The 13,988-nt window shown below is 40.3% G+C and overlaps 1 protein-coding gene across 1 annotated transcript in view; it reads right to left on the bottom strand.

The window, feature by feature from the left end:
• Positions 1-512: 512 nt before the first annotated feature.
• Positions 513-13,988, bottom strand: part of UMODL1 (uromodulin like 1) — a 54,883-nt gene continuing 41,407 nt past the window's right edge. The window contains exons 16-22 of the mRNA XM_087937659.1: positions 12,376-12,824; positions 11,704-11,846; positions 10,180-10,416; positions 7,151-7,310; positions 6,275-6,359; positions 3,174-3,365; positions 513-1,545 (exon numbers count right to left, since the gene is read on the bottom strand). Coding sequence (XP_087793785.1) covers positions 3,181-3,365; positions 6,275-6,359; positions 7,151-7,310; positions 10,180-10,416; positions 11,704-11,846; positions 12,376-12,824 — 1,259 coding nt within the window. The 3' untranslated portion in view covers positions 513-1,545; positions 3,174-3,180. The remainder of the gene's footprint in view (positions 1,546-3,173; positions 3,366-6,274; positions 6,360-7,150; positions 7,311-10,179; positions 10,417-11,703; positions 11,847-12,375; positions 12,825-13,988) is intronic.

Genomic DNA, 13,988 nt, shown 5'->3' with positions numbered 1-13,988 from the left:
TCACAGTCTCTCAACCCAATTTACCTCACAGGATTGTTGTTCTAATTAAAAATGGGAGAGATCAGTATATATGCTGCCTCCTGCGCCTGTAAAAAGTGAAAGATATAAATCTACTATACCTGCAAGCAAAAAAGAATTCAGGAAAAGGTCTTACTCTTCACATTTCTTTTAATGTGATGCAAGCTTGTATAGGTCTACTTGCTAAAAGTTACAAATGGAGGGCTGACTAAGCACAGCCTAATTCAGATATTCTCATAAGCTGTTCTCACATGAGTTTTACGTTCAAAATTATTCCTCTAGGATTCCATAGGGCATATTCATTTCAGGTGTCCATCTACAGGAGTGTTTCTGGGTGGTGTACAGAAATTAAAATAACATGTACAAGCTTTCATAGAGGGGAGTATAACCTTAAGGTTTAAATTCTGAATTAGAAGATTCTAAAATTCCATTTGGTATAAAAGAATCTCTCAGGTTTGAATAACTAAGTAACATTTAAAATAAAAGACCGCAAATAACTATACAAAATGTATTTATTAAAGCAGTAGACATAAAGGTAAATGCACAGGCTTTGTATATCTAATTGAAGACTGAAGTTTTATTTGGCATATATCGAAAGCAAATTGTTCAGTTTCTCTTTCAGCTCTACTCGTCTAATAACCCACTTTACAAATCACCTACAATAGCAGTAACATCCACTTAATTTTAGTATGAAATAGAAGTCAAAAACAATAGCTATAAAAATAGTTCCTCTTTCCTATATGTTTACAAGACAAATAGTGTTCTTTGGAATGAAGATTTATAATAAATATGCCCAAAATTCAGTAGTTTCTAAAAGCACAGCAGGAAAGTTTCTGTGTTTACTTTTAGCTCTTATTCTGTCCAAATCAATCTATTTTACAGCAGCAATTTTACTTGCTACAATTACTGCAGTATTAAGCGGTGTAAAATTTGTAAAAGGAACAGCGGCTGTTCCTTTAGCAAAATTCTAGTAAATTTTGTAGACCCAGAGAACATCCAAACTAATTGAAGATCCAGGTATTATTATATTACAGTAGATTTATACCAGTGTTTTCTGGTTTGTTGCTTTCTCTCCCTTCTTTCTTTGTCTCTCCCTTTTTTTGTTTCTCTTCTTCATTTCAAAGTCCATCTTCAGGGCTTCCATGCTAACTATCCAAACAGAAATTGAATGAATAAGGTTTTCTGCCAAGTAGACGTGTGAAGTTGAATGTTGGAATGAAAGCTATTGTAAGAATTAGAAATCTGCAGAAGCAACTTCATGGAGATGTGAGTTTTAAGATAAGGATACTTTGCACTGTATAATCCATTCAGTGTTTAAAAATTACACTAAATAAAAGGAAGATTCTTATTAAAGAACATGTTCGGTTTTTCTCCTGAAATGGCAAAAAAGCAGAATCTCTTCATTACTTTTTATCCCATGTTAAGCCGGTTTTGCAGATCTTATTTGAAAATATACGATCAGCTTCAGAATCTTACTTTTCACAAACTTCCAGTATATTTCACTTACATTCTCTAAAATTTAGGCCCCTGCATTAAAATGAAAATTCTACAGTTACAGACAGACAGAGATAGAGATATATAGATATATAGACACACCCACACCCACACACATAATTTGTGCAATTGCTTGGGTTACTTTCTTACATGGCTAGAAGTGGTCTACATTTTTAAAAGCAAGTGATATTAACTATGGAACTGGGAGGCAGGGCAAAAAGAAATCCAAATATTAAATCACTGGTGAATGTTCTGCATATCAGCTGCTTTGGTTATGTCTTTCACCTCCAGCATTTCATGGACCAGTATATTTATAGAAAATTCCAGCTAGAATGCCAAGACAAAATAAGGAGTGCATTTGATGAGTGACAGGACATCACAGTTGCAGCCCACTTATCATCGTTCAATCTAGTTATGGTATCACTATTAGGTTAATGTAGGAGATGACCAAACTGAGCTCGAGGGAGGGGTCAAATATGTCACCAGTCATAAGTCCCTTCGTGCCCACAAGAGATCTAAGTCCAGCCCACCTTGAATACTGTGGACTTTTATCTATCACCAATTTGCCTTGACCGTTACTAGCTCAGATTCATGTAGAGAGCATTAGCATACATTAAACATATTCATTTGAATTACCTGGACTCCTGGTTTCCTGCACTTGTCATTTAGGTTGAGAATAAAGCCAGGACCGTGGGCTCCAGTCAATTGCAAAGCAAAAGAAGGGTCAGACTCCTTGTTTTCCCACAGCCGTTTAATAGTAGCTATAAATCTCTAAATCAGGCTTGTCCAACCCGTGGCCCGCGGGCCGCATGCGGCCCAGGTCGCCTCGTAATGCGGCCCAGTGCCCACCCCAAACCTTCGTGCCAGAGCCAGCGAGGAGGAGGAGGAGAGGCAGGCGCGAGGCAGGGCGAGGCGAGCTCCAGGCCAAGCAACAGAAAAGGCGGGTGCCGTCAGAGCGCCACCTCCTGCTGTTGCCCCCGCCGCCGCTTCTGCCCCCGCCGCCGCTTCTGCCCCCGCTGCCACTTCTGCCCCCGCTGTTGCTGCCACTTCTGCTCCTGCCGCCGCCGCTTCTGCCCCGCCGCTGCTTCTGCCCCCGCCGCTGCTTCTGCCCCCGCCGCCGCTGCTGTTTCTGCCCCCGCCGCCACTGCCCCCACCGCCACTTCTGCTCCCGCTGCTGCTGCTGCTTCTGCCCCTGCCGCCGCTGCCCCTGCCCCTGCCGCCGCTGCTGCTTCTGCCTTCCAGTCCTGCCTCATCCAGCCGGGCCATTTGCAGGAGGAGAGGTAGGCGCGAGGAGGGCGAGCTTTCTCCCCCCCCCCCGGCAAAATTTGGCCAGAAAATAAACAGTGATTAAAAAAACTGTGATAAAAAATAAATAATTTTTAATAAATAATTAATAATAAATAATAAAAACATCTCACTAACTTCATTTCCAAATAAATTTAATATGTTAACTATGTTTTCTATGGTTTTTTTGGATGGTCAGGTATCGTTACTGTTATTTTATTTTATGTGCAGCCCAAACCAAATTTTCATCTTCTAATGTGGCCCAGGGAAGGTGAAAGGTTGGACACCCCTGCTCTAAATATTCATTTCCATGGGGGGCGGGGGGGGCTAGGAAGCTAGCTCTTGAGAAAAATAATGCACTAATTAGCAAAACTTACATGTATTTCAATCATGGAAGGCTTGGTAGTTAAAAAACTCGGTCCTCCTTTTGAGGTCATACATCCCAGCCTTGCGTTTGTGTCGGCAGACCAAAAGTCCTGCTATTCCCAGTGCAAGAACAAGTACGGCAATAACAATGAGAGTGATATAGCCTACGCCCATACCAGTTTTTTTCTCTTCCTTTAATTCAGCTGAAGCAAAAGAAATTGAGAAAATTACCAATGCTATAAATTGAATGCTATTGTATAAAATTTGATCAGATCATTATAATACTGTCTCACAGCATGAGTGCAATCATATGCATGGAAATATAATCATTACAAAGGATTTACTGTGGTCTATACAGTTTAGATAACTGTAGTTTATTTGTAATTTAGAATAAGTGACACAGAGAAAATTGCAGTCTTAATAAATCCCACTTTGTAGAAATAATCTGTTTTCTTCTTGTTATGATCAATGAAGCTGTATTTGCCAAGCTGTAAAAAATATCCCAAACAATTACAAGGTATATTATGAGCTGTTTTATGTCTAGTTAGACTATCTTTGAGAGCCAGTTTGATATAGTAGTTAGGGCATCAGGAGACTATGAGTTCTAATCCTGCTTAGGCATAAAGACATCTGATCTTGGACTAGTCATTGTTGCTCAGCCCTAGGAAAAAGGAAATTAAAAACTACATCTGAAAAATCTTGCCAAAAAAAAATGCAGGGACTTGTCTAGGAAGTTTCTGAGAATCAGACACAATGGAATGGGAGGGGAGGGGAAGGGAAGGGAAGGGAAGGGAAGGAAAGGAACCCTAGCTACAAATATTCCAGAGTAGTTTATTTTGATTGGCAAGAGCTCCCCTAGTCACTAGGGGAGAAGAGATTTATTTATTTTATTCCACTACCCATGATACCAGAGACTGCCTCTTTGGTGTTCTGCAGGAAGCTCATCTTCACTGCTAGAGTGATTCCAGTTTTTCTTTTGTACGTGTTCTGTAGTGTGAAATGAGCTGCTGCTACTGCTGCTAAGAGACCTAAAATGGACAGAGCCTCCTAGCAGAAAAACAAGGAACAAAAAACAAGAAAAGAAATCCTAACCTTAACCCCGAGATTGATAGAGGATAGATAGCATCATGAGAGTTTGACTAGTGGTGGGTACCTAAAAGTAAAATATTCCTTACATACGATTATCTCTCCATAGGATGTTGAGGAAGAATACAACTACATTATTTTGCTGTTTTTTCAATATGTGGTATATTGAAGCCATGTTCAGTTCTGCCATGATTTTAGATAGCAGAAAAATGGGAGAGCATTCATTAATGACAATGTAGAACACTGGGCAACTTAACAGCATCTCTATACTACTAAAACTCCAGTTTGTCTGTGGTGTAAGCTTTAACTGGTTGAAATGGTGCTGCACAGGGCAATCATTTTTCAACCAAGGTATCTCAAATGGGCTAATTTAGAGAATACATCCAGAATCCAGAACCCAAAACTCCAATAGAATTGAAATTTGGCAAATTTTATAAAGAGTTTTATGATATAAAAATGATTATAAACATTTTATGATATAATAATTCTAAGTGTCATAAAACAGTTTTTGTGGTCAACTCCTGATGTTTGACTGTGCTATACAGTACAGCACGGTTATTTTCAAGGCATATACATCTCTGAATATCTCTCTGAATTTTTTTCCAGTGAAACAGTACATTGATGTTAAGAGCTTTTCCAGGGAAGCCGTGCAGTGAAGCTCTGCCATTGTTGAAGGCATTGAGGAATCTGGTAAGGAAATATCTCTGAAATGATGACCCAGTGTCACAGGCTGTCTAATTGTAGCTATGAATTCTAGCTACTAGACGCCTCTCACCAGAGAGCTTGGGTAAGGAAAAAGTGATATCCTTGCTTTATTGGTATGACACACACCCACCCAGTGGTGGCATTCAAATAATTTAACAACTGGTTCATCCAGGGTCAGGGTTGGCTCTTGTGAGAGGCGTGGCCCATCCTCATCCTCCAGTTCCCCCTTTTTTAAGTCCCACAAATGTTTGTTTCCCTGCACACAATGGCAAGAAACCTGATAGAGAGACAGGACAATGCTGGAAATCAGGTAGACAAAGAACTGCCCGGGGGAAGCAAAGGGTATCTGGGCACCAGGTGCTGAAATGGGCCCGATGGAAGGAAGGCTGGTATGTACCGGTACTTAAACATGGTGGCATTCCAGCTCTGGCTGGGAAGGGGAAGCACATGGGTGCTGTAGGCAGGATGCCAGCTTGCTTGAGCACCCTTCTCAAACCACTGGCGCTCCACTAACACTTTTTGCCTGAGTGACGTGATCAGAGGTTTCCATCGCTCCTTTCTCTTGAACTTTTGGGGAGGTTTTTTTTTTTCCCCACCTGGAAGGAAGTTGAATGAAAACCAGATATGTTTTAGAAAACACGGATTTTCTGGAATACATCTAACTGATTTGCAGAACTCAACAATAAATTAGGTATTGGTTCTGCCGAACTGGTGCAACCGGCTGAATCCCTCCCACTGCCCCCCCTTGGGATTGGAGAAGAAATTAATTTAATCCACATTTGAATGCACATTTATTTATTCTCAGATTTTTAGCCATCATATCAAATGAAACAGGAAGCATCTGAAATTTGTAATTTAAATTTTACAGTAACCTCATCAGTAACAACAGACATAAATGCTAGGCAAAAATCTGGATTAAAATGCCTACATACATAAAAAATATGTTTTAAAAATCAGTATGGAACTGCACAAAATCATGAAGAAAATGTACAGTTCTGAGAAATGTGCAAGACATTTAAACATTTTAATGGAAACTTTTAGAGTAATTATTATATTCAACTAACCAAACACAACCCATTTGTAAAAATGAAAACAAACCAAATTACCCATAGCTGCATTCCCAATGATGAGGCATTAAGAAGAACTAAGCCTGTCAGATTTGCCCATTCCTATACTGAGCTTTGGAGTAGAAAGGTTCTGGCTTCTCTTGGTTGGCTCCGTGTATGGTTCCACTCACAGGGTGTCCATTTTCAACATTGCTCTGCTCTCTCTCAACATTAAACTATTCATCTGGTGACTTCATACTGAAGCCGTGACTTACCATTGAATTTGCGAAGAGGACCCCAAGTTGTTTTTGGTGTGGCAATAATTTCACCTGATTTCCAAAAACGGAAACCCTGGCAATTCTGCAAGAATGAAACACATTTATGAAATACTTATTTTCAGAATAAATGTGCTATACATTATGATTATGACTACTAAATAATAAACCTCTTAGAGATCCTTTAAAAAACACTACTGCCATATAGTCAGATCACGTATATAAGTCAAATTATCAAGTTATAACTGAGAAGGCACTCTTAGATAGAATTTGGGGGTCTAGTGTATCATAGCATATAATTTGAGATAACTTTGAGATAACTTACATCTCTGAGACAACCTATGGTTCCTAATATCAAAAGGAATAATATTCATAATCCTAATCTACCTATTGCAGTTACAAACTTAGGATACAACCAAAAATGCTAAATTCTCTATAGCTACTCTATATTCCCATAGAAGTCAGCAAGTTCTAAAAACTACAGCTCTCTATTTGCTTCAGTGACAGTATTCTAAGTATTTATAGCACTTTTAGCATTTTTAAGCATTTATGCATTAGAAGATTTGTTGCTGAGCATTTCTGTCGGAGATGGAAGCTTATTTACATTAGAATCTTAAGATGATCTTATTTAAGATTGTTTAAGATTTTGATGTAGATAAACACCAAAATAGAAATAAAAGCAAATAGCATGTACAACACTTAATATTCTTTTTGCTAACTATTGCATCTCTAACCTTTGCTGAATAAATTTTCAGATTAAATTTATCAGTACTATTTTGTTTTGATTTTTGAAGCAGCACATTCTGGGTACAGATAAAACAATAGTTCTGTTTCTTTTAAAATCATTTTGTTTTCCAACTGAGCAAGACTCCTTACCGCTCTACAAGTGCTTTTAGGAGTTGCAATACAAATTTGAACTTTGCAATGTAAGTAAACCATTGAACCATTGAAAAATGAAAAGATGTTCAGTTTAAATCGGGCTCGGTTGGCTACCCCATTTACAATCACGGTGGTGTTTCTATTTGGAACTGGACAACTGAAAAAGAAAGCTCAATTAAACATTTAAAGAAGCATAGAATTTGAACTATATGGATTTACAGTTCTATTTATAATCAGACAAAAATGTGGTAATTTTCCAAAAAGAGAGTATCAAAATAATGCTATTCCGTTTTCAGCTATTAAATGGCTGATAGTTCTCGTAATGATAGTAAAACATTTCACTAATCCATAAATCTCTTCTGTTTCATAGAGATCTGATGACGTATAGGACAGGTATGCATCAACAAGTGACTTCTATAAATTCAAATAAATATATAGTAGCATCATAACATTTGAGCACACTTCATATTGTATACAATAAGAAGGGCAGGGAGACTGGAGACAGCAGCCATTATTCTCCCTCCCCTTCTTATTGCAGAAATAACCAACAAGCAGCTTCTCAAGTTGAGGTACTTCAACTCAGGCATTCAGCCAGTTGGGATTCAAAAAATTTAACAAGCAGTTCTCTGCCCTAATGACTGGCTGGGTAGGCGTGGCTGGGTGGTCATGTGACTGGGTGGGCATGGCCAACTCAACATCACTCAGCACACCTGGCCCCGCCTCCTAGCCACTCACCTCAAAGGCCTCAACAAGATACAATTTCCCTCTCTATTTATTTACTACTGCTGAACATCCAAAATACACTATTTAACCCTATGTACAGTATATATGCCATATGTGTACATACCTATTACATAGTATAGAGTGTGCATAGGCACACAAAAAGATAGTATACACACACACACACACACACATACACAGAGCTCTTCTAAAACTATACACATTCAACCTCACTTACTGAGTTTGCAAAAACACATCCAGAGTCCACTCTCTGCCATACATTTAACGATAACTTCTGCTCATTAGAACATTACACATGCTTTCAGATTTACTTCCCTAGCTTGCACATGACTATTAGAGCCAGGAGATGCCATGGGCATTTCCAGGGAACTCTGGGCAACGAATGGGGTGTCAGTTGGCAGCGGCAGTGGGCAACCAAAAGTGCATGGCTGGCGACTACACAGCTGCTCTCCCTCTCACCTTAATGAAGCCAATGTCCTTGGTGTACTGACAGAAACACTGTCTACACATGTTGAGGCCGTAGTTGCCATCCATGCCAGTTGGAGGACATGCGGCTACAAGAGGAAGAGAGGCTGGGTGAACCAGACCCAGATGGTTCCCAGCTCCCCTCATCACAGAAGCACCAACCTCACACTCTCCCCCCTCTACAAGCAGCTACCCGCTTCTCCCTCTCTCTCTCTAATACCAGGCAATCCTGTATTCCCTGCCACTGCCGCCACTGTTCCAGAGAGCGGAGGGTGGCTGGAGACCAGGCACTGCCACAACCCTGACTGGGTGGACAAGTAGGCGGATGGGAGAGGGGTGATCCAGGCAGTGCAACCTCACAGCCCCTGGCTGCCCCCATCTGCTGGCAGCCACGCCAAGTGAGGCCCAGCAGCCGCGGAGAGTCCAGGCAGGGATGAGATGTGGGCTGGGGGAGGGGCCGAGCAGCAGCAGCTTAACCTGGCTCATTTTCCTCTTTGCCGCCAGCTGCGGGAGAGGGAGATTGGGGGGCACAGCCAGCTGGAAAAGCCGAACTGCTGCCCAATTCAGCCGGCAGGGGTGGATGAGGCCGGGATTGCAGGGCATGCCTGGCTTTACATTCCCAGGCCTTTCTTTCTAATACTGCTCAAAAGAGAGAGGAGAGGAAGGCTCCCACCCAGCCCCTTTGTCCCTGTCCATGTCAGACAGTAACTTACTAGGTGAGCAGTGAAGGCAGGCAAATGGGTGAGGAGCCAGAGAGCAGCTGAGCGGTGGGTATCATGTGGTAGGCCAGGAGTGAAGGCAGGCAAACGGACAAAGATCCAGAGAGCAACTGGACCATGGATACCGCATAGTAGGCCAGGGCTGAAGGCAGGCTAGCAGGCAAGAAGCCAGAGAGCAGATTGGCTGCAGGCGCCTACCACACAGCAGCCGTGGCCCAGCTTCTCTCTGCTCCTTGCCCACTTGCCTGCCTTCGCCCTTGGCTACTATGTAGCGCATATGGCCTAACTGCTTTCCGACTCCTCGCCCGCTCGCCTACCTGGATGCTGCATGGTACAGGTAAGCGGCGAAGGCAGCAAAGCAAGTGAGGGAGCCAGAAAGCAGTCAGAGAGCAGCTGTGCTGCAGGCATAACTCTAGGCAAGCAGGCGAGGTGAGATAAGGAGAGGCTGGCAGGAGGGGTGGGGCAGGGCAGCCGTGGTGGGATCAGCTGTTTCTCCAATCTGCACAAAACGTTAACAACTGATTCACCTGAACTGGTGAGAGCCGGCTGAATCCCACCTCTGCATTCAGCCATTGGCCACCTGTAAAAGCTACTCTCCTCTACCACCACATATAGAAAATTCCTTCACTGCTACCTCTGCTAACTGCTCACAATAGTGAAGTTTGTAATAACAAACCTGGCCACTGGTATAACATACTCCTGCATTTAATTCACTGAAAGTCTGCAGACATGTATGTTAGAAAGAGGAATGGTTTTTCTAATCTATTTCCATTTCATTCCTACCCTAGTCCTACTTCTTCATATCTTCTATCTGATTGCTAAAGTTATCTATATGGAATGATGGAACAGCTCAAAGCACTAAAACCAGAAACCAAAAATTCTGAATGTATTCTGAAATGTTTCCCCATTTTTTAAATATTATCTAAATAATTTTCATAACTAAGTAGATGAATATAATTAAAACAAATATACCTAGCAGTTAAGAGGCTGAAGCCAAGAAATATGGATCAACTAATAAATTAAAATGTCACCATTACAAACAAGAGTAGATTTATTTTTCTTGTGTTGTAATAACATCTTAATATATTGTGTATACTATACCCGCCGTGTATAAAATGAAGTGAACGAGGATCCGTTGAGTTATTGGTTGGGGTTGCCCAACATTGGCTAACAACCACCTTGAGTTTCTTGCTTCTTGTTTGAACTCCCACCTCAATGATTACATTATCACTTCCAGAAATGCTGAAATTGGGTGGAATTGGAGAATTGCCAATAAGCAATCGCATTTCTGTTAAGAAGTGTCCAGATCCATGTAAATCTTCAAAAATGGTATAAACTCTGAAAGGCAATAAGCCATTGTTAACATTGGTAGACTAGACTATGTCCTGTGTCTGCACAGTACCAGTATTATTTTCAGACACCACAAAATAATAATTTTCAATTTTAATTAAAATAATTGTTCAATTTTCAGCCAAGGAAATAGAAAGGATACCACTTTTTTATTTATGCAATGTCTAGAAAAAATTTTTAAGACAGTTGCATGAATCTTAACAGAATATGAATGATTAAAATCAAAGATTGTTAGAATTTGATTATTATATTGGTGTTAACAAATTAAAAGCTTTTGGTTTTTTTAAATTCTATTTAACATTATTTTATAAGGAGTGTCTTACTATTTTTACTCCTTTCTATAAGGAAATTTCTTAGAAAGACATAATTTGACTGCAAATATTCATAAAATCTGAAATATTTTATATACCGTATTTTTCTGAGTATAAGACACTCTGAAGCATAAGACACACCTAGCTTTTGGGGAGGAAAACAAGAAAAAGAATCTGCCTCTGCCTCCCAGCAATTTGCCTCCTTGCAGCAAACAGCATCCTGTTTCAGTTTCAATACAGCCTGATTAGCACCAGCAGCTGATCGTTGGTTGTATCGGCCTACTGATGATCAGCTGTTTCAGGCTGCAGAGATTGTCACAGCCTATTGTTGCTTCCTCATGCTCCATTTTTTGTGTCTGCCTCCCTTTTTCAGCCTGTGCACGCCCCATTTTCAGCCTCCGTGCACCCCATTTTCTGCCCGATCCAGGTGGCAGGGATCAGAACAGGTGGAAAATGGGGTGTTCAGAGGCAGAAAATGGGGCATGTGGAGGTCAAAAATGAGATGCGGAGGCTGAAAATGGGGTGTGTGGAGGTGGCAATAGGTAATGGCAATCCCTGCAGAAACAGCTGATCGTCGGGAGGTCTATCCAATGACTATCAGTTGCTTGTACTAATCAGGCTGTGCGGAAGCTGAAATAGGCTATATGCTGTTTGCTGCAAGGAGGCAAATTGCTGGGAGGCAGAGGCCAAAGGATGGGGGCTGGTGTGTGGACGGGGCTTCGGCAACATTCATTGTATAAGATGCACAGACATTTCCACCCACTTTTGGGGATGAAAAAAGTGCATCTTATACTCCCAAAAATACGGTAAGTAAAGTAAGTTTACTCCATCTTGAAAATAGTAATCGCAATAGCACTCAGGCTTATATACCTCTTCACAGTGTTTATCCTTTGAATTTTGTATTTTGGACTTCTGCTACAATTATTTGATGTCTACAATAACGTAATTGGTTCTTATTTCCTACCCTTCTGAAGTATGTCCAGATGAAATTAAGAGATCATTCTGAAAGATACAGTGAATTTGACTTGAAATCTTTATGTCGTGGATAATCCCATGGGAAGAATAATCATCGCGAAGAATAGTTCTTGCAACGGTGTGTGTGATATTCTGTAAAAGAAATGCAACAGAGAAAGATATATTGAATTTGTTTTTGGTTTTTTTAGTTTAAAAGATAGCAAACAGGATTGGGAAAAAGTAGATATGTGTAGGCTGGGCTATAATGTAAGCAAAACAGTAAAATGAAGAACCATGCAGAACCTGCTGATTATACAAGGATTCTATTTTATTCATTGAGTTAATCTATTCATAATTAGTTTATTTCAGGTGAGGAATCTAATATGTAGAAGATCCTTGGAAAAAACAAGAATTATATTACCGTAACAGAAAAGAATGAGAAATACTTTTCAGAAACCATTTCTGTTTAAACTGTGAATCAAAGCCCCAAATCTTGCCCATCATGTAGTCTTTATGGATAGCATATGCATATTTTTTTTAAAAGAAGTCTTATTAAGAAAGTAGAATGTAATACTGTATTCAGCATTAATAATTCCAAAAACCTTATACTAATTATTTCAAGTTACCTATTCTTAATGTTTGATTAGAACTTATTTAATTTATTGTGGAGTAAGAGACTTACAGTTTGTATTTCAGTTTCGCATTCATTCCAGTCTGTCTCAAGAACAACATGGCTAGAATTACTGGAGGATACGTTGCAGCGAGGATGCCCTAGGTACAAGGAAGTTTCTGGAATAGATTGCTGGTACAGAAAGTCTTTCTTAATAGAGATAACAATTTTTTCAAACTCACACAGTACTTGAACTGCCTCCTTAACTGAACCAGCAGCAGAACTGTTAATAGAGGGCAAGTTCTGAGGTAAATAGTTAATGTTTGTTGTTTGACTTATATTTTTCTTATTATTTGTAGTGTTGACAGTTGCATTCTCCAAGCTTCTGCCGCTACTAATAGAAAAATTGTCTTTGGCAGATGAAGGCACGGGGTCTGAAGTATACAGATAGGTCAAGGGTAAAGCTGTGCTGCTCCATTCCTTTGACTGTTCATCTCCAGAACTAATGCTTGAAGAAAATACTATAGAGAAAAGTTTTTGAAAATTGTATTATACAACTCATTTCCCCCCACAAAGAATTACAGTAAATACAACTTTGAGATCTATCCTTCAAGAAGCCTTCCCGTTTGGAAATCATTTGTATGCACTCCAAAACCACCCTCTCCCTCCTCCACTCTGTCTTTCCTATCTGCAGAGCAAAAGTGCTTGCAGCATAGCATTATCAGCAAGTTTGTAGGTTTGGAGCTCACAGAGTGCGGACTCAGCCAACTATTGCTCAGTCTGAACTAGCTGAACACAGAGAATGCCAGCCAATGGATACTCACTGTCTCAGCTTCAAACTCGCCCATTCTGTAAATTAACAAAAAAAAAACCTCTCTTTTTTCGTAAAATGATTTTCTCTTCCAAATCCCCCAATTTATTCAGACTTCATGCATTTAGAAATGTGTGTGTTTCTACATTTGTTTGTTGGTCTACAAATATGAACCCCAATTCCAAGCATAGCTATTTTTCAAAGCAATAGGAGCTTTACTGACAACTCTAAAAGAATCTTCCTCTCTCAATGATGTCAGATCAACCTTGAAAGTGAAATGTGTTTTTCTAACAAATTTTGAGAATGTTACAAAACTGTAAACTTTCATGCTGGATTTATGAGAGGTCATTCCCAAGGTGGAGTGAATAAAATTTGAAGTGAGGCTGATAAAAGCACCCTATCTAATGAGAAAAATAAACCACTTGAAATAGTAATAGCACTTAGACTTATATACCACTTCACAGTGCTTTACAGCCCTCTCTAAGTGGTTTACAGAGTCAGCATGTTGCCCCCGGTAATCTGGGTCCTCATTTTACCAACCTCAGAAGGATGGAAGGCTGAGTCAACCTTGAGCCGTTGAGAATCGAACTGTAGAACTGCTAGCAGCAGGCAATACAGCCTGCAATACTGCATTCTACTCCTTCATGGATTATTGCCTTGTCATGGTGAAGGTGCTTGCATAGCTCAATGAAGCTATGAGCTATGCCATGCAGGGTCACCCAAGATGGACAGGTCATAGCAGAGACTCTGACAAATGTGATCCACTGGAGAAGGAAGTGGCAACCCACTCCAGTATCTTTGCCATGAAAACCCCATGGACAGTACCAAAAGGCAAAAAGATATGACACTGGAAGATGAGCCCCTCAGGTCAGAA

Source organism: Pseudonaja textilis, chromosome 7 (genome assembly GCF_049901715.1).
Source record: "Pseudonaja textilis isolate UNSWEBS1 chromosome 7, rPseTex1.2, whole genome shotgun sequence".
In the NCBI taxonomy this organism is placed as follows: Eukaryota; Metazoa; Chordata; class Lepidosauria; order Squamata; family Elapidae; genus Pseudonaja; species Pseudonaja textilis.
Note: the sequence above shows the minus strand (reverse complement) of the source record. Positions and strands in the feature narration are given on the sequence as shown.